General features: G+C 33.4%; 3 protein-coding genes across 8 annotated transcripts in view; 2 read left to right on the forward strand and 1 right to left on the reverse strand.

The window, feature by feature from the left end:
* Positions 1-2,359, reverse strand: part of LOC148629222 (acetylcholine receptor subunit alpha-type acr-16-like) — a 24,303-nt gene extending 21,944 nt beyond the window's left edge. The window contains exons 1-2 of one of the 2 annotated variants that reach the window (XM_088546386.1): positions 2,268-2,359; positions 1,612-1,742 (exon numbers count right to left, since the gene is read on the reverse strand). In XM_088546386.1, coding sequence (XP_088402512.1) covers positions 1,612-1,666 — 55 coding nt within the window. In that variant the 5' untranslated portion in view covers positions 1,667-1,742; positions 2,268-2,359. Of the gene's footprint in view, positions 1-1,611; positions 1,833-2,267 lie in introns of those variants that run through there. The other variant, XM_088546377.1, reaches the window with a different exon arrangement.
* Positions 881-22,948, forward strand: LOC148629223 (uromodulin-like). Of its 5 annotated transcripts, none has more exons than XM_088546405.1 (9): positions 881-1,092; positions 11,104-11,212; positions 17,291-17,479; positions 18,020-18,184; positions 18,562-18,691; positions 19,482-21,196; positions 21,767-21,976; positions 22,284-22,353; positions 22,830-22,948. In XM_088546405.1, the coding sequence occupies exons 2-6, from the start codon at positions 11,197-11,199 to the stop codon at positions 19,615-19,617; spliced, it is 636 nt and encodes a 211-aa protein (XP_088402531.1). In that variant the 5' UTR covers positions 881-1,092; positions 11,104-11,196; the 3' UTR covers positions 19,618-21,196; positions 21,767-21,976; positions 22,284-22,353; positions 22,830-22,948. The 5 variants fall into 5 exon arrangements, with proteins under 5 accessions (XP_088402531.1, XP_088402522.1, XP_088402536.1 ...); XM_088546410.1 differs by adding an exon at positions 16,143-16,277 and having other exon boundaries at positions 882-1,092; positions 19,482-21,976; XM_088546430.1 differs by adding an exon at positions 16,143-16,232 and having other exon boundaries at positions 882-1,092; positions 19,482-21,976.
* LOC148629224 (toll-like receptor 4) lies at positions 1,179-6,513 on the forward strand. The gene is made up of 2 exons (XM_088546365.1): positions 1,179-1,245; positions 3,884-6,513. The coding sequence occupies exon 2, from the start codon at positions 3,890-3,892 to the stop codon at positions 6,350-6,352; it is 2,463 nt and encodes an 820-aa protein (XP_088402491.1). The 5' UTR covers positions 1,179-1,245; positions 3,884-3,889; the 3' UTR covers positions 6,353-6,513.
* Positions 22,949-26,177: the final 3,229 nt, after the last annotated feature.

Below are 26,177 nucleotides of genomic sequence, written 5' to 3' on the forward strand. Positions count from 1 at the left end.
GCAAGACAATAAATATATAGACACCCATTTCATGTATTTAATGCATTTTATGCCTGGATATCAAATGAAATTATTCAGGAAAAGTAAAATTTAGTGGAAATAATTCAAAGTTTAGGTATATTTCAAAAGAAACAAAAAATAAGAAAATGACAGCTAATGCAGCTTTAAGGACTTATAGGTCATTATGCGTTAGTATCCACACACATGTACATGTTTAGAATTTGGAGATTGTGTTTGCATTCTATTCTGAGTTAGGTGTCACACTTATTTCATTTCAGAATTTAAAAAAAAATAAAAATAGTGTTCGGAAACATAACATTATTTTTTCAGCCTTGGAGATTCCTCAACAATTGCCTGCATGCACCAATACCTTTAAATACCTGTCTGTCTTACATACACTGAAAAGTGTTGTTTTTATCTCAAAAAGTATTTTGCTTGGTCAAAGATTCAGAAAATGCTGTAGGCTGTATAATGTATAGCGTGCAAATCACAAATTGGATCATCATAGGGCACGGATCAACATGAAATCACATGACAATGCATTTAATGAATAAACGTGGTCACATGACAAATAATTATAATTTTCCTTAACACCATGACCCACATTCACAGGTTTGACTATGCCCGGGGACTGTGTAAACGCTTCGATGCTTTACACCGTCCGTGCGAAACCCCAAACAATAGCGAAGGACGTTAAGAAATCCCTCCGCCTGTCATGTATTACAAATACCACCTATGAGTGCTAACTTAATTGTTATAGTGTTATTTAACTAAAATGTTCTACTCCACAGAATTATTTGAAAGCCACGTTAGTAACCTTGTTAACAATAAAGTTTTCTTTTGTGTAACAATATCAAACACACCAGGAAGTCGGTACTACAGGGTGTACATTTCATCAGGCGGACGTTTTTGGGATTTTTTAATTTGCTGTCGCGTTTAGTTCCTGTTTAAGTATCATTATAAGCTAAGTCGCCCCATGTTCTTTTACGGAAAATGCTATGCAGCTGATTTTTCTCTTACTGCATACATTTAAATTGGGAACACAACATCGAAAGGGGGTTGAGAATTTTCAGTACAATTACCATAATATTGGTGAGTAATATTGCTCTATTTAATACACACTTTTGTCAGAGACTAATATTGCTTGACTTAACACAGAATTATGTTGGTAAGTGATATGTATCTATTTAACGCACCCGCCATGTTTCTTAGTACTACTGTTTTACTTAAGACACAATAATATTGGTGAGTAGTATTGCATTTTATTTTTCTATGTAAGATTTATCATTATCCTTCCTCAAATATGTGCTTCATTGCATTACAAATTTGCTTCTGACTAAATATAAGCCATTGTATCCATTGTATCATTGTATCTAGAAACAAGGACTATCTCTTAAAAAAGAAAACCTACTTGATCCTTGGAAACAGAATTGCGACCAGGTGACTTGTAGTTTGATAACTCGAAATTCGAGTTCACTTTAAAGGATTCATGTTGATAGTTAAATTTACAAAACGAAAAATATTTTCATTAATATATTCAGTATGGTCTATGGATACTTCCTGGACGACAGATATCCCTGAATAGTATAAAATTATTTAAAAAAAACTTACCTGACCTGTGCTGTGTTGGAGATGCCAAATGATTCAATTGATACGGTCCACTCATTTACACACTCAGTTCAAATCACGTGTTGTATATAGGTGGATATTGCCCTTCTTTTGACCAGCATGTCAATGTTTACCTTAGATATATACAATGTATTGGGAAAATCTCACAACATCATCTTTATTTTGTTTAGTTTGCCACTCTACGAAGAATTGATAAAAAGCACAACAAAACCAAATTAAATACTCTAAGAGACTATCCGTGTAAAAATCAGGCAGATGCTATGGTATGGGCAACACGTGGTTAAATTTATCCTACTGGTTTATTTGTTCCAATTTAATCTTTATATCCTATGAATGATGAATAGTATAAAAAAAAATTTAAAATCGACAATCGATGGCTCAGAAAATGAGTTAATCAACTCTGAGAAGGAATACATTTATAACATGAAATAGATGACAAATTTTGAAAACAAAATTTGTAATATGCCACCAACTACCTGGTTTTTGCATGAACTTTTTCGTGATATTTTAAAACAAAAAATGATTTCAATTTTTAATGTTTCAAGTGCACAGGTCTGTACTGTAGTCAGAGACACAATTGTAGTGAAATGAAGTCATATTTGTTAAAAAGTGGTGATGAACCTTATATAAACACTTACCGGGTATATTGGTGATTATTATTGCTCCAATTAACACATATTTATATTAGTTAGTGGTATTGATTATCTTTTCAAGGGGAGAAACGATTTGTGAAACCTATTTAAATTATATCTATACATCACTTTCGACTTTTAATATTTTTCTAAACTTAATTTGTATGATATTTTCTACTTCATATATCTGTTGATAACATCGTAGTTCGCTGATCAGGTTTTATATTAAATATTTTGAAGTCTGCTGGAAAACAGTGCGTCACTGACTTATTTATAGTTTCACATAATCTAAATTTGATTTGAGTTTACCAATCGCTTCCGGGTAGGCCTCAAAAGAACATCTAAAACAAAGTCGAATTGCATGACTTGTTTACGTGAATAGGGATAAAGGATTAATGTAAATTACGACGTAATCGTACCCAACATACATATAGCCTGTATCATCACACTATATGTTGTTTTTTTTTATCCTGCAATGCAAATAAAAACGAATATTATTTTTAATAATATGCAAAAAAAAAACATTTCAGTATCTATTATTAATTGTGTAATGCTGTATAAATATGAATTCGATGTTACAAGATCTGTTTTGTCAATGAGATTACTGTATCCACTTACATGCTATTTCTTTTCTGAGCCAATACCTCATACTAAAAACTTTACGATATATGATAGAGCTAGCCAAGAGATATCCGCTACCATCTCTAAAAATAATGTGCATATAAGAACAACATCAATTGAAATCCTTGAAATTATCGATAAAGATAACCCAGAGTTTCCCTAAGATCTTGAAAACAACTCTTATAACTTCAAGTTCATAAACTCAGCAGAAGTTCTTAGAGTGACTACAACAAAACATCCGTAAATATTTAGTCCCTAAGATTTGAAAAAGTCTTCCTGATGAACTTCAGAAGGCATCGAGACTAAACCCGTTCAAGACCTCATAAATATGTTGGTGTATTTTCAATGTGAAAACCGTAATGTATCTCCGAAACATACGTCCTTGTATCTCCTGTCAATCAAACAAAGGGACAACTGAGCTACACAACCTCTGTTTCGGAGATTGCTGATTAGTTTACCTTTATTAGTGCTCTCTGTTGTCTTCAAGCTTTTGAAAAATATGTACAATTTTACCTTTGTTAAAGCTTGGTATTTGAATTTTGCTATTTATATTTAGTCTGTTTATAGTTCTTGGTAATGGTAATGTGTCTTGCTTGTACACGTTTTATGTAGGAAGATTGTATTTGATAAATGTATAGTACACTTTTTTACATTTTCTTTTTAGTTATAATTTGTCAGTATTACATCTTGTTCACGTGGTAAGATGTTTTTAAATGAATTGAGAACATGATATAAAAAATCTGTTGTCATTTCTTCGTCAGATTGCAATAGTCAGTAAATACAATGAAGAAAATGAACTTTCAAAAACGTATGTTTTTCTTTTTGAAACCTTCCACATGTCAGACAAAACTACGCCTTTAATACATAGGTCAAGTTAAAAAAAAATACACAAGTTATAAGGGTGTAATGGTAAGTGAGGGTGGTTTTTAATCTAACTGCCCAACAGCATTCGGATATTGAAGAATTAATGAGTTTCTAAAGTTTTTTCAAATTATTTTTAGTACAAGATGCAAAGTTGGTTAGTACACATTGGGGCTGTCCTCTGCATGTTTTTTAACGAGAACCAATCCCATAATTGTACTGTTACAGACAGAGTTGCTAACTGTTCAAGGAGATACTTGAGTGAAATACCATCCGATTTACCAAGCGATATAATATCACTTAATTTGGAGAAAAACTTGATATCTAACATTCCCGATGGAGTTTTCAGCAATTACAGTTTTCTAAATAGTCTTAACCTTTACAGGAATGACATAGTATTGCTGGGAGATAATGTTTTCAAAGGTCTGGAACAATTAGAAGCTCTTTCACTTAGGAAAAACCTACTTAATATAAGCTCATCGTTTTGCCCGAATGTGTTTTCTCCACTAAGAAAATTAAAAATTCTCGATTTAAGTGATAATATGATAAATCCGCAAAGTGAAATAACCTATCCTTATTTTGGGGATCTACAAAATTTAGTTCAACTCAAAATTGATCTCGTTCCTCAACCAAACTTTGAAAAAAGTAAGTTTCATAAATTGAAAAAATTAGAAAGACTAGAATTCAAAAACTGTCGATTAAAACACTTGAAAAATAATACATTCTCTACAGTTTATGCACCGATTCAGATTTTATCTATTTCTGGATGTACAATAATGAAAACTGTTGAGGCAAATGCAATATCGCCATTCTCTAATTTGTCTTCTTTGGAATTATCGAGTTGTTGCCTTACTTTAGAACAGGCCTTTACTTTACTTTATCCATTTCGAGGAAAGAAGATGGAGCGTATAGATTTGTTAAACGTAAACAGTGGACTCTGTAATGGACCAATCGAGAATCCTTTTGCTGTAATAGTTACAAGAAAAATGATGCAGAACTTACAAAACATATGCCTGAAGCACATAACCATGAACAATAATGGAATAGTTGACTTCGAGCCACATTCTCTCCTTGTATCCAATTACCCTGAATGTTTCAGTTCTATTACAATTCAAAACAATAATTTTTGCGTAGCAAATGGGTTTAAAGGGAGGGAACTTGCAATTTTATTCACAAAACTTATCAATCTCACCAGCTTGGAGTTTTCAGGGTCAGAAAAGTCACTTCCTATTGAAAGAGATAGGAAACCTCAAAACAACAATGAAGATTACAGCATCATTACATTTCCGCCGCGTTTGAAAAATGTGACTTTATCATCTACTAATGCCGGGGTCTTTATAAACAAGCTGAAATTTCTAAACGCAACAAGTCTTGAGTATCTGAACTTATCCTATTACAGGATGACAAACTTTCCAGAAATATCGTTCAGTGGCGAGAATAAAATTGCATTTATAGACATATCTGGAATTCCTTCATGGCTGTATGCCGACAGAATTGGTTTGCGTCTCTTTAATACGACAAAAGAAGTCGTCATAAATAATGCTAGATTGAGTCAAACAATAAATGAAGGAAAAAATATTTTCTCTTTATTTCCGTCTATCAGAAAATTGAACATTTCAAACAACCTGCTATGGAGAATACCGAAAGGCTTTTTCCAATCAAACGTTAATTTGACGTTTCTTGATATACGGAGGAACTTACTGAGAGAAATACCGTTATCTGTGACAGAACTGCCCAGGCTGACACACCTAACCCTTCAAAACAATGTAATACTAACTATTAATTCCACTCTACGAGGATTTTTTGACAGACAGCGAGAAAAAATGAAATCATTTGAACTACATTTGTTCGGCAACATCTTTAAATGTTCATGTGAAAATAGAGATTTTATAAGATGGCTCTTTCAAACGAAAGTAGTACTCGACAAAAGAAATTTCTTTCGATGTCAACTGCAGAATGGTACAATAGCCAAAGTCAAGGAGGTATATAAAGAATACAATCAACTGTTTAGTGATTGTGATGCCCCAGTCTGGCTTCGTGTCGGTATCGTTATGTTAGTTGCATTCGTGATATTTTCAATACCTATTGCATTAGTAGTCAATTTCAGATGGAGAATAGCATTGTGGATTTTCCGATTCTTCAAACGCACCATAGAAAAAGAAATCCGGTCGTTCGAGTACGATGTTTATCTGTCTTGTGCTGAAGACAGCTTAACGTGGGCAAATGATACCTTGATAGGTAAAATGCAGGGGGAATGGGGATTGAAAATTTTCTTTGAAGAACGTGATGTTGCTCCAGGAAACTTCCCACTAATTGCAATCTCGGAAGGAATTACTGACAGCAGAAACATTGTGTTCATCGTATCAGAACAGTTTAATCAAAGGGAGTGGTCAGCATTCGAAATAAGATGTGCAATGTACGAAAAGTTCTGCAGAACTCTTCAGCGTATCATAGTTATCTCACGAGATATTGACGTGAATCAATTTCCGGTCCAATTAGGTCACATCATAAGAGACATCTATATCGTTAATTGGATTGATGGTGAAAACGAACTAAACTTCGACAAGTTAAAAACACTCGTTGACAATGACATTTACAATATGTCTTAAAGATGCATTAGCTGTCATTTTCGTATTTTTTTTTTTTTTTTTTTTTTTTTTGTTTCTTTTGAAATATACCTTAACTTTGATTTATTACAACTAACTTTTACTTTTCCTGTATAATTTTATTTGATATCCACACATAAAATGCATTAAATACATGAAATAGGTGTCTATATATTTATTGTCTTGCAAGACAAAAATCGATCTATATAAATTCGTATGCATGTGACTACTGGTGACCTTAATCCGCGCATGTGGTGTAAGGGCCGCTTCCTCAATAACAAATCTGATTGCAAAGCGAAAGTGGCTATCCAACGGCAAGGAAGACTGACGGACTCAAGCCGTAAAAGAAAAAAGTTCGAATATATAACGCAAGGACCCTCTTGAAATTTACCTATTGTGATATAATGTGGCTTAAATATGGTCATTATTTATTTGAAAACTAACCAAGAAATAGATGAAATGAAATGAAAACAAGACACGACACTGTGTATCCGTTATTGCTATTTTTTTTCAGTAAGGTTGATCTATAATTTTAACCCAGGTGAATGTCCTGTCGGCAATCACCGGAAGTAATGGCGAAAAATAATTAGATCAGAGCTATCGATCTTCTTTGATTAAATCAAAGTACTGAAGTACTGAGTCAATGAAACCTTCATATTTTGCTCTGTTTCTTACTGCACAATCACATTTCTAATCGTAAAAAAGGATTGTAATATTTTAAACTAGGGAGAGTAATATTTTTACCATTCTATCTTTAAGATTTTTTTTTATTCAAAGACCGTTTATTAGCTGAGCAGCCATGGCTTCTTGAGTTGAAAAGACGAATGGGGGGAAATGACACAACTCTTTCTTACTTTTCACACACACAGATTGGACAATACACATATACAAGTTAATTCACTCTTCCATGTTTCCACTTTTTTTTGCCTTTTCATATCACTTCACTACATAGCTTTTGTTTTACTTATCATAGAATTGAAGCAAATATTTATACAGCTCCAAGTTCTCTCTTAGTCATACTTGGAGAAAGACTCTTAAGTTAAACCACTGTTGAATCCTGTGTCCCTGTGTCAAAGCATGTAAATTTGCCGTTTGTTGGTGTCTAATTACTTTCAAAATGAATTATGACCATACAATCAGACCAAAGCATCAACATAGTAGCTCACCCAAAACCAAGGTTCTTTCACCTCTACTAAATAGAGTTACCAACAGAGTCATAAAATGGAGCAGTCCTGAGAGACGCAAAAAGGGTATTCAAGATGTGATAGAAACAATCTGTATTTTCATGTCATTCAAACAACTTGTATCTTTCAGTACTAATGGACCCCATATATTTGTTTAATGGCTAAATCAGATAACTAGCAAGTCCCATCCCTATTAAATGCAATGCTGTCAAAATATTCTAAATAAACAGAAACTGAAAACTTTTGGTGAATAACATTTTTACTATCTATTCTAAACTTAGACAAAAACAAGTACGTTACACAGTTTTCAACATGTGTTGTTAATTGTAAATATGTGTATATGTATTAATATGACAAACAATGATATGAATACATCAATTGAAACTAGGTTTTTGTACTGTTTACAAGTAACACATTGTAAACAAGTCTTATCTTTAATAAAAAGATAGCCAACGCAGTAAAATTTGTTCTTTTTCTTATAATTTTCTACATTTCATTCTGGAAATAACTTCGTCGGAAAAAGAATACATATTACAAGTATTTGTTGGTACATACAATATATGTATAGCATGCACATATACTTTAGCTGTTGTTGCATAATCATAAATTGATTAAAAAAGTTCAAACGTTCTTAAGTTTGTAACATGAATATAATATACATTACACAGACAAAAAGGGGTAAATTATCAGGACTATGAGCTCATGACAGATTCATACCTATTTATCATAAACTAACAGAGTACAAAGAACATTTTACAAATATTGTACATCAATGCTGTAAAAAATTAAACAGGATTAATATAGAAGATTTGACATGATGCTCGTCTGTTGAGATGAATGAGGGGTGACGCGGAAGTACTGTACTAACGGATTGACTGGCAGATAAAAATATTAAAATATATAAAACTTTGTCTCTCAAATACTATTTTCCGCTATTTTAAGTCTATATCTAAAAATTATCAGGCAAATTAAAGAACATATTTAAATTTGTCATGATGCTCAACTGGAGAAATCCAAGATGGGGGATGATGACACGAGGGTACTAGCGGGGGTACAGATACAGAAAAAAATATCCATTCTTTCCCTCAAGATAATCAAAACTTGTTCGCAAATAGAATCTGTAATGAAAGAATTGTGTCTACATTAGGGAGTGCTTTCGTGCAGTAACCCACATTATTTAATAAAACTATTCCCGTTTGGCGTCCCCTTCAGGTACGAGGACACAATTAATTTCGTAGTGCATTTCAACAGACCCATTTTGACATATAAAAAAAATTCCACCGCTTCAAAACTCAATAAAACCACCAGTATGGAAAAGTAATCAAGGTAACAAAGGTTATAGCGGTAATCAAAAGAATGTAATCCAGGGACAAAGACCAGACATGGAAAACAGACATTTACAACAAAGTAACTAAAATCATACATACAAAGTAACAAAAGTAAATGAGCAACTCGGACTCCACTTAAAACTGGGAGCATGGACCAGGTGCACCGATAGGTAAGCGTCCTCTGCATTTCTAGAAAGACCCGCCGAGTTGCTCATAAAAAGTCAAGTCCGGGGTAGACAAACAAGGAAAGGAAAACCATGACCCGTTGAATACATCAGTTTTCATGGTGCTGATGGATACACCACAACGATCCACGAGTTCATGATGACGACCATAAAACTTCTGTAGTGATGACTTCAATATTGTAGCAACATAACCCTGTTCCAGAAGCCTATTTGTTAGAGTTCTAGCGCGATACAAAAAGTCTGCGTAGTTTCGGCAAGCTCTGGCATAACGTATGAGTTGTGATATGAACACTCCATACGCAGGAGCCGAAGGGATGTTGCCACAGACGAAAGGAATGTAAACAATTCTGAATGAAAAGTCATCACGTTTGTCGTAAAATTTGGTCAATAGTTTTCCTTTACCATCGATTTCTAAGTGTAGGTCAAGATATGAGGCTGACTTCACAGTGTCTGTAGTATCCTTTATCTCAAGTTCTTTTGGGTAGATGCGATGTATCAATCCCCGAAATTAGGATTGTTTAAAGATAATACGTCATCCATATAGCGGAAACTGAGATTGAAGGATCTAGCCAAACGATATTCTTTCTTTCTGATCAGATCAGCTATAAAGTCAGCCTCATAAGAGTGAAGAAATAGGTCAGCAAGTAAAGGAGCACAATTTGTTCCCATTGGAATGCCGACCGTTTGTTGAAAAACACGTCCACCACATTGGACAAATATGTTGTCGATTAAAAATTCCAGCATTTTGTAAACATCTTCCTCTGTATATTTGAAAGATGATTTGGATTTATTTCTTACAAAGTATGAGGAATCTCTACCAAGAACTATATATTTGTATCTAGGTGTACCATCTTTTTTTGGAAAAACAACGATGTATAATGTTTTTAAGTCGGGATTTTAACTGAGTATGGAAACATGTATAAAAGAAGATTTCTATAAGAGTGCCAAAAATATTCACCATCATTTTTTATTTTTAGTAACTTTGTTTCGGAGACCCCGTAGACAAGAAAAGTGACCACTGCCAAATGGCCTAAAATTTGACCTTCTTTCTTAGGACCACGTCACAACTTCCACATAAAATTACAGAATGAAAAAAAAAATCCCTTGTAAATTTGATCCTTGTCCTACATTTCTGCAGTAAATACTAAGCAATAGAGTTTATGAAAGCAAAGAACAAAAATCAGGAAGAAACACACTAAAAACAGGAACTATATTCGTGATCTCGTACCTTCAGCTTCAGAAACGTTTCTTCTAAGGTCACGTGAGATATTCATACGCATGAGATGGCCGGTGACTGTAACAATTTTTGTCAAGGAAGTCTATTTATAGACAGAACTTGACTTAGAGATCGTCGGCAACCAAATTACATAACCAGGATAGACATGTCAACATATAGCTACCAAAATAACACTCCGCGGGTTATTCTCCTTGCAAAGTTTGCATTAAGATATCTCTCCGCTGCCGATCATACTCCATGTCATATATGTGATGTTTACATTTCGTACGACATGGGCGTGTAACGATATTAAGACTATTTAATATGTGTAGAACTGCAAGATTTCAATGATTATATCACAGAGATCTGGACTATTTTGTCAAATTGACTCGAACATTCGCAGGGAGCAAAGCTCAATCGAGATTTGCCATTTTATTTCTCTCGATCTGACCCTTTTAATGGAGATGTCGGGAGCTGCAAAGTAACCTTTTTGTGTAGCAAGTATAGATTACAGTGGCGGATCCAGGGGAGGGTGCATGGGGTTAGCACCCCTCCTTTTTATTGGAAAATTTCTTGTGTAATTAATTTGATCCCAAGAATATAACTTCTGTACATAAAATGCAAGCACTGTGTACATATATATGTTGATCAACCCTCGACCTATATCACCCCACGGGCCAGTGGCCTGGAGTTGATATAGGAGTCTCCTGTTGATACTGCATGTGATACAGATTTTGGCATGTACTATTTAGTATGGAATTTAAAGAAATAGTAATACAATGTACATGTGTATTATATCCATGTAAGTCATACCTGATTATCAATACGGTTCTTTTTTTAGTACATTGTCAAGATATACCAGATACATTTAGAACGCAGATCATAAAGTGAGAAACAAGATTTTCTAAGAGTTGATTTTCATGGACATTCTTATATGTACAACGTACTAGGTAAGTGTTGAAGGTATACATTATTTATTTGCATACATGCAGCACAGCATCAGTTGAAGATTTTATACATTAAATTATGATATTTGTAATATAGTAATACATTTATCTAATTTGTTTTCTACTTTACAATGTCACATTAATTGCTCATAGATAAATCAACATTCAGGGATTGATCCAGAGATTTGAAATGGGGTCCAAACATCATTATAAATATCCTTAGCAAGCTCTCCATTTTCTGTATTTAGAAGGTTTTTGTCTGGTAAATGAAATGACTTTTAAATTCATCACTTCAAACCACTTTTTATGATCTATCTGGTTATCAGGGGATGTTGTTTTAACAATGACAGGTGAAAAGTAACCTGTTCTACTCTTACTTACATGTATGTTACCTGTTATTAATAGTTATTGAAAGAAAGATGTGCTCATGAAATACACTGTACATTTCTGTAAAGTTTGTTATGTGATTTCAGATAAATTTGAATTATTTTAGAGATAGACATGTTTATTTTATATTAAAAGAATAAAACCTACGAACACTGAAATATAGTAGATATATACTATATTAGCTTTTTAATGTAGGACAAAAAGTATAAATAATGACATAAATATTGTTTGCAAATTTTCGATTGACCAGAATTGATCACTGTGGGAATAGTGACCGGGTGGTTTAAAAAACAGTAAAAATCTGGTATTGTTATAACCACCCAACCTTTATTTTTGCCTTATTTGCATGAAATTATATGTACATGTAACAATATTTCCTAACAATAGGAGGTTTGTCCATATCATATGGTTAATATACATGTATATTTTCATTAATTTACATTGACTTTACGTACGTTGTTGGTGTCACATTCGATTGAACCGGGACTGATTACGAAAACCGAAATATTGCTATTAGAATGTGGAGTTATCAAAGGCAACATAAATATTAAAATGTTCGAAAATGGTTGTTGTTTTAGGATTACAATCATAAATCTTTGAAAGATGCCGTTAATTGTGGAGGGAAAGCATTATTCGATCACAAGAACGTCCATTTTCATATATGGACGGGTAACATTAAGAAATGGTTGATTTCCATTTCACCAATATATCTAAGTTGTTTCTTGGCGTATTTTGATAAAACAAACTTTTTTAGAAAGAGCAGTTTGTGCTGCAGACGATGTCATATTTTTCATGACGTAATGATCAGGCCAAAGCGTATTACAATATCACAAATATCTCCTCTTTGATGTGGACATTGTAAAAATGGAAAGAAACCGATTTGAAGACAAAATGGTAGACAATTTTTTGTTAAAGTTATACGAACAGCCTTTTTTAATCGGGACTTTCATTAACTATATTGACAATTTATTACATAACCCCAGTGAAAATGTATATATAATGTTCAATCAGTCTTTTTGTTAAAACGCCTTCTTGTCCGTATTTCAATAATTCAATAATTTTTTTCGACGTTGGCTATTGGCTACTTCGTTGTTTACGGTTGTAAAATATAACAACGAACAGTATTTTTACCAAAGTATATTCACGCTTAAAGGACTGTATAAATATTCAGAATATCATGTTTATTCTAAAAAAAAATAATGAGTTTTATTGTCTAATAGTAGATAAATACGTACGTATGTTGTGATGTCACGTTGTCTTTTTCCAGACGTTTTCTACACGTTGCGTGCTACCCAGTCTTTATCAAACACTTTTTTCGTTAACTTAGAGTGAACTAATAACTATGACATTTTGCATTTTACATGTATATATGCTGCAGATAGTATGTTCTAAAAATTATGATACTTGGTTGAACATGTATATAAGCGCAGCATTCTGTCTGTGTCTAACCAAAATGGCATAACATCTAAAATTTGTATATTTTAATTATTCACGCGTACACCATGCGAAATTCGAACGAATTGTTCAAAAAACGCAAATGGTATTGAGTCGATTTCTTCATATACTTTAAAAAGTATTCATCCTCCTCTATGGTTTTATCATTTCATTTTTATTTTATTTTTTTTTTTTTTGGCTTAACACACACACACGCCTTGCGCGCACTCCCGTCTGTTCATATGCAATGATGTCCTGGTGAAATCGGGATCAGCGTGCCTTCATCAAAGTATTTTGAAATGTGTAGACACGCGCTTGCACATTCGTTAGTGAAATATTGTAAAATCAACGTATTTCATGATCGTCTAATTACCTCTGGACAATTATTTTAGCTATAAGATATAATAAGCTGTACAAATATTGCAAAATTTTTTTTTTTTTTCAAATCGGACCAATAACAAAGCAAAACAATGATTTATTCTGGCGTGGCCTTTTTGACCCCTTATAACTCGAAAACCGTAAGAGATATCCGAAATCTGATTGAAAAATGTAGGCAGGATTATTAATGAGGAATCCAATGAAGAATCCAATGAAATATAAAATTTCGAAATCGGACAAAAAAAGTTATGAAAATGTTTTTAGTCGTTCCCCAACTTGACCCCCTATAACTTGAAAACTGTCCAAAACACATAAAATCTGCCGTACATTTGTTTAGCCGAATTAAATAAAGAACACATTAGAATAGAATATTTAAAATCGAAAAAAAAACAAACAAACTACATGGGTTTTAATAAAATACGTATTTTTACCCTTTTTGGTCCCTTTTTCTAAAGCGACAGGGGCAACAAAGTCCAAATTAAATAAGAATCTTCTTAGTTGTTGGTAAAATCATATCAACATTTCAGAACAATTCGTCAACCACAACTAAAGTTATCGCACGGAAACGAAATGTCCCCAGATCAAGACGACGACGACGCGGACGACGACTGCACCATAACATTATACGACCGCAAGAATTTTTCGTCGTATAATAAAAACGGGAGATTTAGCTCTCAAATTTTCTCAAAGAGGGGGACTTGCCAATTAAGGCTTTGTTTTCTCGAAATGCTTTGCAATGGTTTATGTTTAGCAACAGACCTTATAAAATTCCGAAACGAGTACATGTATTCGGAAATATCAACATACATCTACATTAGAGATATAAAACCAAATAGGAAAGATTCACTTTATACGCTTTCACAATATGATTTCCAGGGGTGATACTGACTTTTTTGCTTGTAGGCTTGTTGGCTTTCTGTTTTAGTGAGGGTGTTTTACTTCTTTTTAGCGCATCACGAAATTTGTTTTCATAATTCCCAACATTTTTCTCATAGGATAAACTTTCCTTCAAATCATTTTTAAATGGTTGATGCCAAACTATTTACCATATCAGGATGCAATCTGATCATTTCAATTGACCAAAACGTACGAAAAATTAATATCGAATATGATTAAATAATAAAACATATCGTGTGTGTTACTTTATGTAAAAAATTAATTAAGCACACTTCTCTTTACATGTAATAATTATAGAACGAAATACGACGCAATACAAAAAGACGTCAAATTTTGCCGATTTCGACGTTATCAAAAATGACACCAACATCGAACGCTACGTCATAGTAACATTTTGCATATATGCTGGTACATGTATGTGTAGCATGAAGCAGCTGTAAATGTATATGTCAACATCTCTTAATAAAAAAACTATAAAAAAAAAAACATTAGCACTTACATATTTGCAAAGCATAAGAGCTACTTGAATTAATCTTATACATATTTGTGAAACAATCATGCAGAAGAAAGTGAAAGAAATGCAAATACATTATTGAAGGCAAACTGGTATAAAACAATCAGAAAATAGTGATTTGTCATAAAAAAAAAGGTGGTACCCATGGGGTATGGGTTCAATAGTAACTTTTTTTTTTGTTTTGGAGAGAAAAAGAAGATGGATTTATACTCAAAGTGCATTTGTGATTAAGACATCATATTCCCTGTATTCACCACATACCATTGACTTTCCAACTTAATCGGACACTTAAATTGCTCAAATATATGAGCTACAACGTTGTTTTAGTTTAATGATCTTTAAACTGCATAGTGATTTTTACAACAAGAGTTTTTATCCTTGTTAGGACTGAAAAATTCCTAGAGAAAGGTAATCATTTATCGTGCATACCATAGCCTCATCTAGACAACAATGACAAGGACAAATTTTAGTTTTAATTTATTACAAATTTAAAGACATCTACATCAAAGTGAGCACAAGCAAGGAAAAGTTATTTTTTGCTCATTTCTCTCTTGAGATTGGGCCTTTGTTCAACTTCCTCCAGTCTGCAGGATTCATTTCTACTTCATGCATATCCAAACAGAAATTTCAAGGTGTGGGTCCATTCTTACTTTGAAAATTCATCGAATATTGGTAGTCAATGATTCTCAGTGTAATTCATCCTTTGTAAGAAATGCTGATTTAAGTATTAGGAAATCTGAGGACATCAACGTATGTGTACAGCCAGGAATACCAAAAGCAACAATACAAAAGAAGAACCAAAAATATATATTAATAAACGGGCTGTATAAATATACTCTGCGTTAAAACAAATGGCTATTCTTTAAAAGGACTAAGTTTTGATCGGTTTATTTAGCTCACAATTTGGTTACATGAATATTTTTGATTATTTTGAGGTCTTCCTTGACTCAGTGCCTCAGCACTTTGATTCACCACGTGATCAACAGTCCGAAGAAATAAGTCATTAAATAGTGCGTAAATATTACACTGATTTCTAAATAAAATGGAAGATGCGAATTTTCCCTTGCATGCTGTTTGGTTAACTATCAATTTCATGGTTATTTTTACTCCTTTCCATTTCACGTTTCACTCTTTTCCATTCACAATGGTATTTATCGCGGATGCATGCGAGTGCTACCGCAAATTATGATATTTAGCAAGATTTTAATGTGATGCCTAGGTCAATTTCTGCCACGACAGTGACTTCATTGACCAAAAAAAAAACGTTGTTTTCACAATATTCTGTAGGTATTATCGACATTTATTACTTTAATTGCATTACAGCAAACGTATTTCAGAGATACAGCAAAATTCGGTAGAATCATATTTGATCAAATTTGGCAGCTAATGCAGCTTTACAGTAAATCCCAAGATGTGAGTCCATTAATAGTTACAGTCTGTAACTGATCAAAACAACGGGTAAGATTTTTCAGCAAAATATGCCACACATTCATGATTATTTAGAGGAATACAAGTAACCCACTGAAACTGCATACAGAATCGTTTACATGTAATGTTTTTTTTATTCGTTTCATTTTCTTTGTCACTTCTCATTATTCAAATTACATGTATAATCACTAATCTTTCTATTGGTTTTAACAGTATATTAATGTTATAAGTTGGTATACCTGGATTAAAAGTGAAAATAGATTAATCTTCAGAGTATTAACCTTTAATCGACACATATCACGTCAATAAAATGGCCATATATAATTGAAACTTGTTAAATATGTGCGGGATATGTTTATATCTAAGTTTATTGATAACACTATGTAAGTATGCCGTCTTAATTTATTTCTATTTGGTACATTCCCTACAGAAATCAAATATTATATTTTTTTCGACGAGTGACTGGGACTTAAAATAAGCGATGATTCGACAATATTAAATCTATATCAATAATTAATATGCATTGAAATTGACGATGTACTTGGTATAATTTCTAAAGAACTGAAACAATAACAGCTGTAACTTCTTATTATTCCTTAAACCAGTAATGTTTGGAATTTTGGTTAGTTCTTTAGAATTATTCAGTGTTTTCATTAGTCTTCAGGCGCGTAGCTGCCGTAAGGCAAAAAAGCTTTCGCCTACACTTTATTTTGCCAATTTTTTTTTTTTTTTTTTTTTTTTTTTTTTTTATTATTATTATTATTTTTTTTGAGATAAAATACATCCAGGAGAGGCATAAAGGATGCTCTAAAACGCTATCTCGCGGAGCTTCGGGGGCTTCGCCCCCCTGGACCCCCTACCAGGGCTCCGCCTGCCGTAATTTTGCCTGCACTTCAATTTGGCCTCAGCTACGCGCCTGGTCTTTTTTAATGAACACGAGTAATCATAAAAAAAACTTGCGTTGCATTGCTGTGATTGAAATGAAAAAAAACGAGTAGAATAGATAAAAAATGATTGATTTTCAATTGAGGATATTTATTAAGCTTCAGCACAAGATCCCTGTACAGACTCGGGAACTAAAAGTTTATCTCGCAATATACTCAACGTACCATTCTGTGATGCGTCCTTAGACCCTACATGGTACAGAATCGACGAAAAAACTGGTGTGGATATGTTTACGGACTGTGTGACGTTCGGAACGTGTGGAACAGTCTTTCCAATATGGATGGATGGTAACTATAGTATAGTACTGGACTTGGTTAGTAAGATATTAGCGCAGTGGGCTTCATAATACATTTCGTCTACCACAAATTGATTCTTGATAGTAAATGAACTTACATCGTGATAGATTGAGTTTCACACATCTGCAATGTGACGGTTGCGGCTGGCAAAGCAGAACACATTTATCGTTCCAGTGCATCTGGGTCAATCACAGTCTTTTTGGGGCGGAGTTTATAATCCAGCTCTGCATGAGGTTTTTAGTGTTGTCTTGTTTTTTTTTTCTCTTTTCATCAGTCTTTATATGCAATTGTATTATATTCTGTCGTGTACAATGTTTATGTGTTCGCGTTTTAGCCACGTTTTATTGACTTTCCGATTTGATGTTTCAGTATTTGTTGCTGTATGTCGAGATGTCAGAGTAATCAAAACTTCTCATTATATAGAGCATCCAGAATTTGTTTATGCATTGATTTGTGGGGTCGTTGAATATTTATATATCAACCAAATGTAATTGTATCTTGGGTACAAGAAGTGTTTAATTCTGTTTACAGGCAGCATACCTACACAAGCAGACGGTATCGTTGATAGAGACGCCTGTGTAGTCGTCCCAGGAAAGTGCTGCAACCATACTTACCCTATTCAAGTGAAAAACTGTGGATATTTCCGTGTTTATAAACTCATGTTTACCACGGGGTGTTATCAAGCGTATTGCTTCAGTAAGTTTAATGTTCCAACTGGGTGTACGCAAAACTTAATGTAAAAATATGATTTAATCGTTAGAATATTACTAGTACTTTGTTCAGTTTATAAAGCCTGTTGATTTCTGCAATATTTTAAAACAAATGCTAGTGTACAGGGGAGACAACTCCTACAATAATATAAGAAAATGTAATATAATATGATTCCTGACTAAAACAATGATAGTACGTATTGATCAGATGTAAATACAACACCAGCAAAACATTTTTAAAAATGTGTGGTGGTATTTTTCATGCGTCAATTATTCGTTAAATTTATGTAAAATAATAACCACAAACTGGTTCTTTGAACGCTTTTATTACTATATCCGAAACATATTTTTTTTAATTTGAAGAGCCAAATGAAGAAGTGTCCGACTGTACTGACAAGGGCAATTTTAAATGTGGCGGAGGAAGTACAAAAGTTCTCGTGGCAGTGAGTCTCGTTGTCGTTATAATTGTTCTGATCGTAGCTGTTGTTGTATGGTAAGTAACGATGAATGCAGCAGCTTATTTCAAGGATAATAGACTTGTGGTAATTTTAAATGATCAAAATCTGTGAATAGACGCTATACGGATGTTGAAACACGAATGTGCTGCAAAGCGGTGATGGCATCACATCATTTATTCCTTTAGTGTAGTTTTCTTTCAAACAGACATGCACACAAACGACCATATTAAACAAAAGGTTATAAATAGGTAAATAGGAGCTAAGTTATCCCAACACGCACATATTCATGACTTCAAACTAAGAAAAATACCTATCTAACGGTATATTTCGAACCCGAATTAATGTATATTAAGAATCACTCGTTCTAAAAATCTGACGAAATGTGATTCATGCATGTTAACAACCCACCAAATTCAGTTTTATTTCTTGTTCAGTAACAATTCACACAACCAGTTTTAGTTTCTTCATTTTGCGCCTTTGAGATAAAAATTGTATAGATTTGTACATGAAATTGGCACTTTGCAAGAGTTATAGTTCTTGATTTGGTTGCATTTGGTTGATTTTAGTGGGAAATGAATGTAGGATTTTCTCAAAAGTGCAGATCTGAATGGAAATGATTATTGTTCGGTAAAAATATAGCATATGTAGACTGAAAAAAAAACGTAATTTGGTCAGTAGGGATTTCTACACCGTGAATCAATTTACCATTGGCAGTGTCAGAATTTTATATCATTGGTACTTAAGTACAAAACATTGAACATTTGGGTATAGGAACACGGTAGAGTTACATTCAATAATTGAATTTCACACTTTCTGTACTTCCAGGTGTTATTTTCGCAGACATTCATCATCGAAGAGAAAACCAATTTTATCGGATAATAATAGTAAATCACCAAAAGAACAACCATCTCTTGTACATATAGACGACCCTACTCCTTCGTTGGGTGACTCTATTCTGTAAAAATGATTTTTTTGGTTTAATTTTCAAATGCTTATTGAAGAATGCTATACCGTAGCTTTTAAAGCAATTTTATGTTGTTATAAGTGTTACAGGAGCAGTCTTGTTTATGTTTGTGTTCATAATTTTTTCCATTTTTCTCGGAAAAAAAATGTCCCATTTCATTGAAAAAGAAAGTATTTGCACTTTGCAAATAGAAGAGAAGAATGCCACCCTATTAGGACACATTATTCGACTCCGAGCCAACCAGTCGTCACTATCCTCTCAAATACCACGTGCTGGACAGAGAAACAATGACTACCAGTTTTAAAGTCTTTGGTGTGTCTTGGCTATGGATCGAACCCGCACCTATCGTACTCGATGCGAACACGCTACCATGAGACTACCGAGGCGGCTGCCATTTAAATATGATATATAACTATAAATTTGTACATTTGAGAACAAGTGGGGAAATTCCAGAGCACTATTAGATTGAAAACTGGTTTTTAACGCGGTCATGTTCTACTTTTAGCTTACTACGATTGCACTCGTTTCAAAACTTATTTATTGCGATGGAAGCGGGATTTGAATACGATATTGGTGCTTAACTACCTGATTGAAACCGTTTTATAATAATTTATCAAAATATGATAAGCGCCTTGTTCAAGGCCTTGTTGTAACATCGAATAAATTTAGATAGAATGTGTTTTTGTTGTTGTAGTTTATATTATATTAATTACTTTGTTCTCGCACTCAAATGTCCATTGCATTTGTTTCACTACTTATGTAATTTTTGGTGGCTTAAATTTCATAAATTCATCTCTTCAAACTACCCTAAAATCCTTGTCTTCCTAAACAGTATATAACATCTATTGGGTTTACACCTACTAATATGTTGTAAGATTCTTATGTTTTAATTTGTTTTTTTTTTATCCATGTTCTAGTGTAACAGTTATGCCTCAAGGCAACAAATTAAACATTATATATATATATATATATTCAAATTCCAGGACCAGGAACTGCTGAATACATTCTTTTATCTTGAAAAATCTTACATTAACGTCAACAATCATTATGAAAATAGAACAACATTTTTTCCTGTTTTCCCCGTCTGGGTCTTTATCTTTTGATTTCTACACGAATCTTAGTTCCCTTGGTTATTCTTTCAATCAGATCAACTACATTGGAAGTTACTGTACTGAACATCACTGCTGCATGACTGTCGGTTTCATGAAAACCCCGAATTTTCTTCTGATTAAAAACAAATGAGTTAGCAACTGAATTATTCATCTGAAGTAACTTGATCCTAAAAATGAAATTTGTCGTATACTTTCTATAGAAACATATAAAATGCACACCCACAAAGTATTTTATCAATTTTTTTTATTCTTCGTATACTTACTAACAATCTTCGTATACCAATTTGAATTTTAACTAATGTTTTTTAAATTTTCCTTGAAAATCCAGTTATATCAAATCGATGTACTACTCAGTGTCACAGAACACTCAACATTATGAATCTTCCTTAATCGTTTGGTAGCTTGTTGGGACATCTAATATTACATTTTGTCGGTGAATGCTTTACTGTAATACCATGTCACATGTAAGTTGTATTGCGGTAATTATTGCGTAATGTAAAAACTGACCAGTACTATATAAGTAGATACGTTCTGGTCATTCGACACTTCCAGTCACCCAAAGGTAAGTTCCAATAGTCAATGTAACTCGAATAGTTCATAAGCTTCCTAAAAATGTAAATGATCAATATAAATTTTTGACTGTATTTGTCTATTTATTTATCTTTCTTTCTATTTCATTCCATTTTTATTTATTCATTTTATCAATTTCTTTTTTTTACTTACATTATTATTTGCGTGTGTTTAAACTTTGTGGGGCTAAAATAAAAGACCAGAATTTATTGTAAAATAATCCACATATTTATGCATTTATCAGTATTTAGTCCAGTTTTTATATATTGTATAAGGGAAAAAAACTATTTTCAGGTAATATTATTCATTTATCTGATTTTTTCGCATGTCAAGTATTCTAAACATGCTTTTTTTCGAAGTACAAGCAGTCAGTGTATGTCTCTGAGTTACTAGTGTTTCACTAATCATCTTTTGTGCGTTTTTTTTTTATCCAGATGACATGTATCCACTATTTTTATTTTCAGCTTGTGAAAGTCAACCAATAAAAATGAACAAATTCATTCTTTGCATCGTCTTGCCCTGTATTATCGCCATGGTAGCTGTCCACGCACAACAGTACGTTGGTTCCTATGGATACCCAGCTCAGACCGTACAATACGGACGACAAGGACAATACGTCGCATATGCTTCCAACAGCTTACAGGCCCTTCGACAAGCTAGACTGTTTAACTATCGTATGTATTGTTTTACAGAGCAGTTTTGCCCGACACCACCGGTGCATAACCTCTCTCTCTCTCTAGATTGTTCAGTACTTTCACAACAAATATTCTTTTGTGGGAGGGGGTATGGACAAATGTTGTGCATAAGTAAAAATACATTTACAATTTATTCAGAAAATGAAAAGAAAAAACGTTTGATAGAGAGTTAAAGAGACTTCAGACAATGTTATAATATACTTTCACAAAAAAAAACATCACTACAATATCTATTTCGTACGTCTGTTTCATTTTCTTCTAATAATTGAACTTTTTTTATTTTCAGTTCTCGGAGGCCTCTACTTCTTGAACTTGTTCAACGTTACTGGGAACAAAATCGCTGGTTAAACTACCAGGTAAGTAAATGCTAACAGATTTGTGTCCCATTGATTTATCAGTTTAGCCAAAGGAACAGTTTTAGTGAGATTTTTAAGACACTAAAGCATTTCAAATTATCATGTTGGAAACTGAACAATCTATTTTTATTAACTATATCCTTGCTTGAAAAGTGCTAAAATTAGACATTTTTAATGGAGTAAATGTGGACTATGCACATAAAATTGGCATTTTACAATTTGCGATTGAGTTAAATTACTAGAGATGCACTGCGACCGGACATGATTATTTGTAAGGCAATGCAATTGACATACGTTTACGCGACACCTATAACGATTTCACTACCTTACATGTATATCTTCAAGTTAATATAATACTTTACAGTATAAAATGTGTTATCTTTCAAGACATTACCTTTTCAATTACAAAAGTGCAGTTACTCGTACGGTTAATTGCCCATTTTACGGAATGATTTCAAAACTTTCTTTTTTTCCAGATATTCTAAATACCTCTTGACTGAATTATGGCGTTATAATGATCTGTTGAGAGAAGAATACAAGACTTTCACTAATGGACTCCTTGGAATTGTTGCTGAAATAAAATGTGGAAAACTGATTTTGACTTATCATAATTTCTTCAAAAAAAATGTACTTAAAAACGCGATATTTTTTTAACATGGCAAATACAACAACAAAAACACATATGTAAGAGCATATCAATTGTGTCCCACCAAAATATGAAGACAAGCTGTAGGATACACTTTAATTCAAAGAATTCGACAAGAGTAAACAAATTGTCTATTAAGTATCAATCCATATAATATTCAGACTCTGCCAATTGTCAAAAGGTAACGCCATTTTAGTATCCGTATTTTAGGAAAACTATATCATTCATCGCCTTCTTAAATCAATCAAATAACAAAGAAAACGACAACTCTTGCAAAGTGCAAATTTCATATACAATTTATATAACTTTCATCTCAAAGGTACAATAACCGAAGTACATATCAACACTGGACAGAAATGTGTGGTCTGTAATTGTTTCAGAAATGAAAGGGAATTTTGATTGGTTTATCCTTCTGTCTGATTACTATAAAGACTAATTATATGGTCAACTGTGTATCTAACAAATGAAAAAAAATCATCAAACTAGTCTGATTGGCCATAGAAGAAGTACAAAATTGTATTATAAAAGAAATGAACATAGAACAAGTATGAAAATGTTTGCGATTCATTACGTCAAACGTGCAATATGCTTGCTTTACTTTATTCTCATAAACTATAAACAGTTACAGAGAAAATATACAAACATTGATAATATTACATAAAGTGCATGTGTAAACAATTGTACATGTAATGAAATTAAACTGGAGGTACGACCTTCGTTAAAATTATCTTCACAAATTTCGCCATATTTCTAAGTATATCAATATCCTGTGAGGAAAAAGTTATGCAAATTTCAAAGTATTTGCATTTGAATTGCAATGAACTGGTAAGAATTGTTTTCTATCTTTTTCGAAAAATTTACTTATCATAGCATAATGGTACTCATCACCAATATCAGGTGTGGTACACAGTGTACAAAAACGGTCTTGTCTGGGAATACCTTGCCATCTTCCTGCCTCAATCGGTAGGCGATGGCACCCACGTCTAAATTTACAAAAATATTGCATCAAATAACTGGGTAATTCTACCAAATATTTTTCAAAACTAAAATCAGTTTTATACAAACTATAACAAATAGTTACCATTGGTATGGCTTCCACACAACGCCGAGTATGATTAAGTAAAACAAATCTGACTGAACATGATTATTTGAGTATTGCTGTTGGTTGCAAAATAACAATCAAAGTACTCATGTACTGAATCAATTTATATCGATCGTTTGAATTTTTACCCCTTAAATAATCATCTAATTGCAAATTTGGAATAAAAAGAAAGTACGGGGATTGAATTCAAACGTATCTAAACATAAGCTTATCGTTGTATATAGTTTCATAATTAGCAGTGCGCCAGTTTGCGTAATATTCAGGTTCGATGTCGGTTTACATGGAACACCTAGCTGAATGAACACAGAACTCTCCGACATACTGCGTAAATAAGCTACAAACTACTCGTTGGCCTTTCCCAGTTTCTAAGTATTTTCGAGTCGAAATTTAATTTATCGACATCCAGGTCGAAGCTGTCTGTCAAATCATTCAAACTTAAGCCGCCACGATCATTGAAATAAATCCTTAGATACGTGCCCCTCTTAACTAGCTACATTCCTCAGTCAGTTGATATAAAGTTTTATATCTCAAGTACTACAAGTTATCGCATAGACACCCAAGTTCCAGAGTACTTAGTTTCTAGGGCATCTAGTTCCAGACACACGCACATTAACATAAACGCCTAAGTCTAAGAATACAATTTCAACAATTATGTATGGTGCAGACAACACTAGCCATGCACTTTTAAGGCCCTGGGGCAAGTGCAGCTCTATTATCTTTATGCATGACCAAAATTGCCCGACAGAATGATTATTACAAAAAGCAATATCACCAGACCACAGATTGACCACAGATTCCCGAGAAATGCGTTATCGAAATTCCTATGCCATCATCTTAGCAAAATTTTATTTTTATTTGTCATCTCCGGGCTTCCGATGTCATGAGGCAGTAACCGTAGCAAAATACACAATGCAATGAGTGATACATCGGGTGGTCTCGAGGGGGGTTGTTATGCTACCCTTTTGTAAAACATTTGAAAAAAATCCAATGCCCCCTTATTTGGACCCGCCAGGGCCTGCATGAAATATCAGAAGACAGCTTAAGCATTCCGATAATGTACAGCGTTGCAGGTTTTCATTACTATCTATATTTAAATAACACTATAACAATAAAATCGAAAATGATAGCACTTCCGTATACCCGTTACATCCTTCATTTCGTGCATTATAAAGCTAGAATGCTATAATTGCTTCTAGTAGATAATTCAACTCTCTTTGTGGATATAAGGCACCAAAATCCTCAAAAATCTTTCGTAACACACTGTTAGACAATCATTTGCACGATATGAGTGACGCTGACAATCAGCTGACTGTTCCAATACATGTACTTCGTTTAATTTTCTTTTTCGTGCTGACACATATACTCAACACAGATAGACCCGGTTTGCACTCGTATGTGTAATACATGACGGACTGAGGTGTATCTTAACGTCCTTGGCTATCGTTTGGCGGTCTTTCACGGACGGTGTAAAGCATCAAAGCGTTTACACAGTCCCCGGGCATAGTCAATCCCGTGAATGTGGGTCATTGTGTATTCGGGGAAATTTGTTGTCATGTGATCACGTTCATTCATTAAATTCATTAAAATTAATGCATTATCACAAGATTTAATATCGACAGTGACCTAGTGATTCAGTTTGTAATATGCACGCTATGCACAGCGTTGTATAGACTACAGCAGCATTTGCCGAATCTTTAACCCATCAAAATACTTTTTGGGATGAAATCAAAGATATATATTGTTGCATGCCAGTCAATTGAGGAGAAATTTCTAAGGCCGAAAAAAAAATAAAGTTTTATTTCTGAGCACTGTTCTAAAATTGTCTAGGGTCAGTGGGTAGGGATTTTTTTCATTTGATATATTTGAAATTAAATAAGTCATAAAGATACAATGAAACCCAAATATGCAAAGACTAAACATGTAATAGACTTAGTCCACAGCCTAATCCCTTTTGGGGTTCGGCGCATGAGATTTTTTTTTGTTTGGACGGAGGTGGTAAAAACAAAAATTATCTCAATCTCAATTCCAAAAAGGGATTATCCACGACCAAGAGCACATTCATGGCATGTGTGTTTT

The sequence above is a fragment of the Perna viridis genome, chromosome 1, assembly GCF_037379345.1.
Source record: "Perna viridis isolate PV_CMFRI_1.1 ecotype Kerala chromosome 1, ASM3737934v1, whole genome shotgun sequence".
NCBI classification, from domain to species: Eukaryota; Metazoa; Mollusca; class Bivalvia; order Mytilida; family Mytilidae; genus Perna; species Perna viridis.

Excerpts from the sequence above, each read along its gene's own strand:
- LOC148629223 (XM_088546396.1), top strand. Across the intron at positions 17,480-18,019 it reads CTTTCCAATATGGATGGATG|GCAGCATACCTACACAAGCA; the intron begins GTAACTATAGTA and ends TTCTGTTTACAG. Across the intron at positions 18,692-19,481 it reads ATCGTAGCTGTTGTTGTATG|GTGTTATTTTCGCAGACATT; the intron begins GTAAGTAACGAT and ends CTGTACTTCCAG.
- LOC148629224 (XM_088546365.1), top strand. The coding sequence starts at position 3,890 with ATGCAAAGTTGGTTAGTACACATTGGGGCTGTCCTCTGCATGTTTTTT.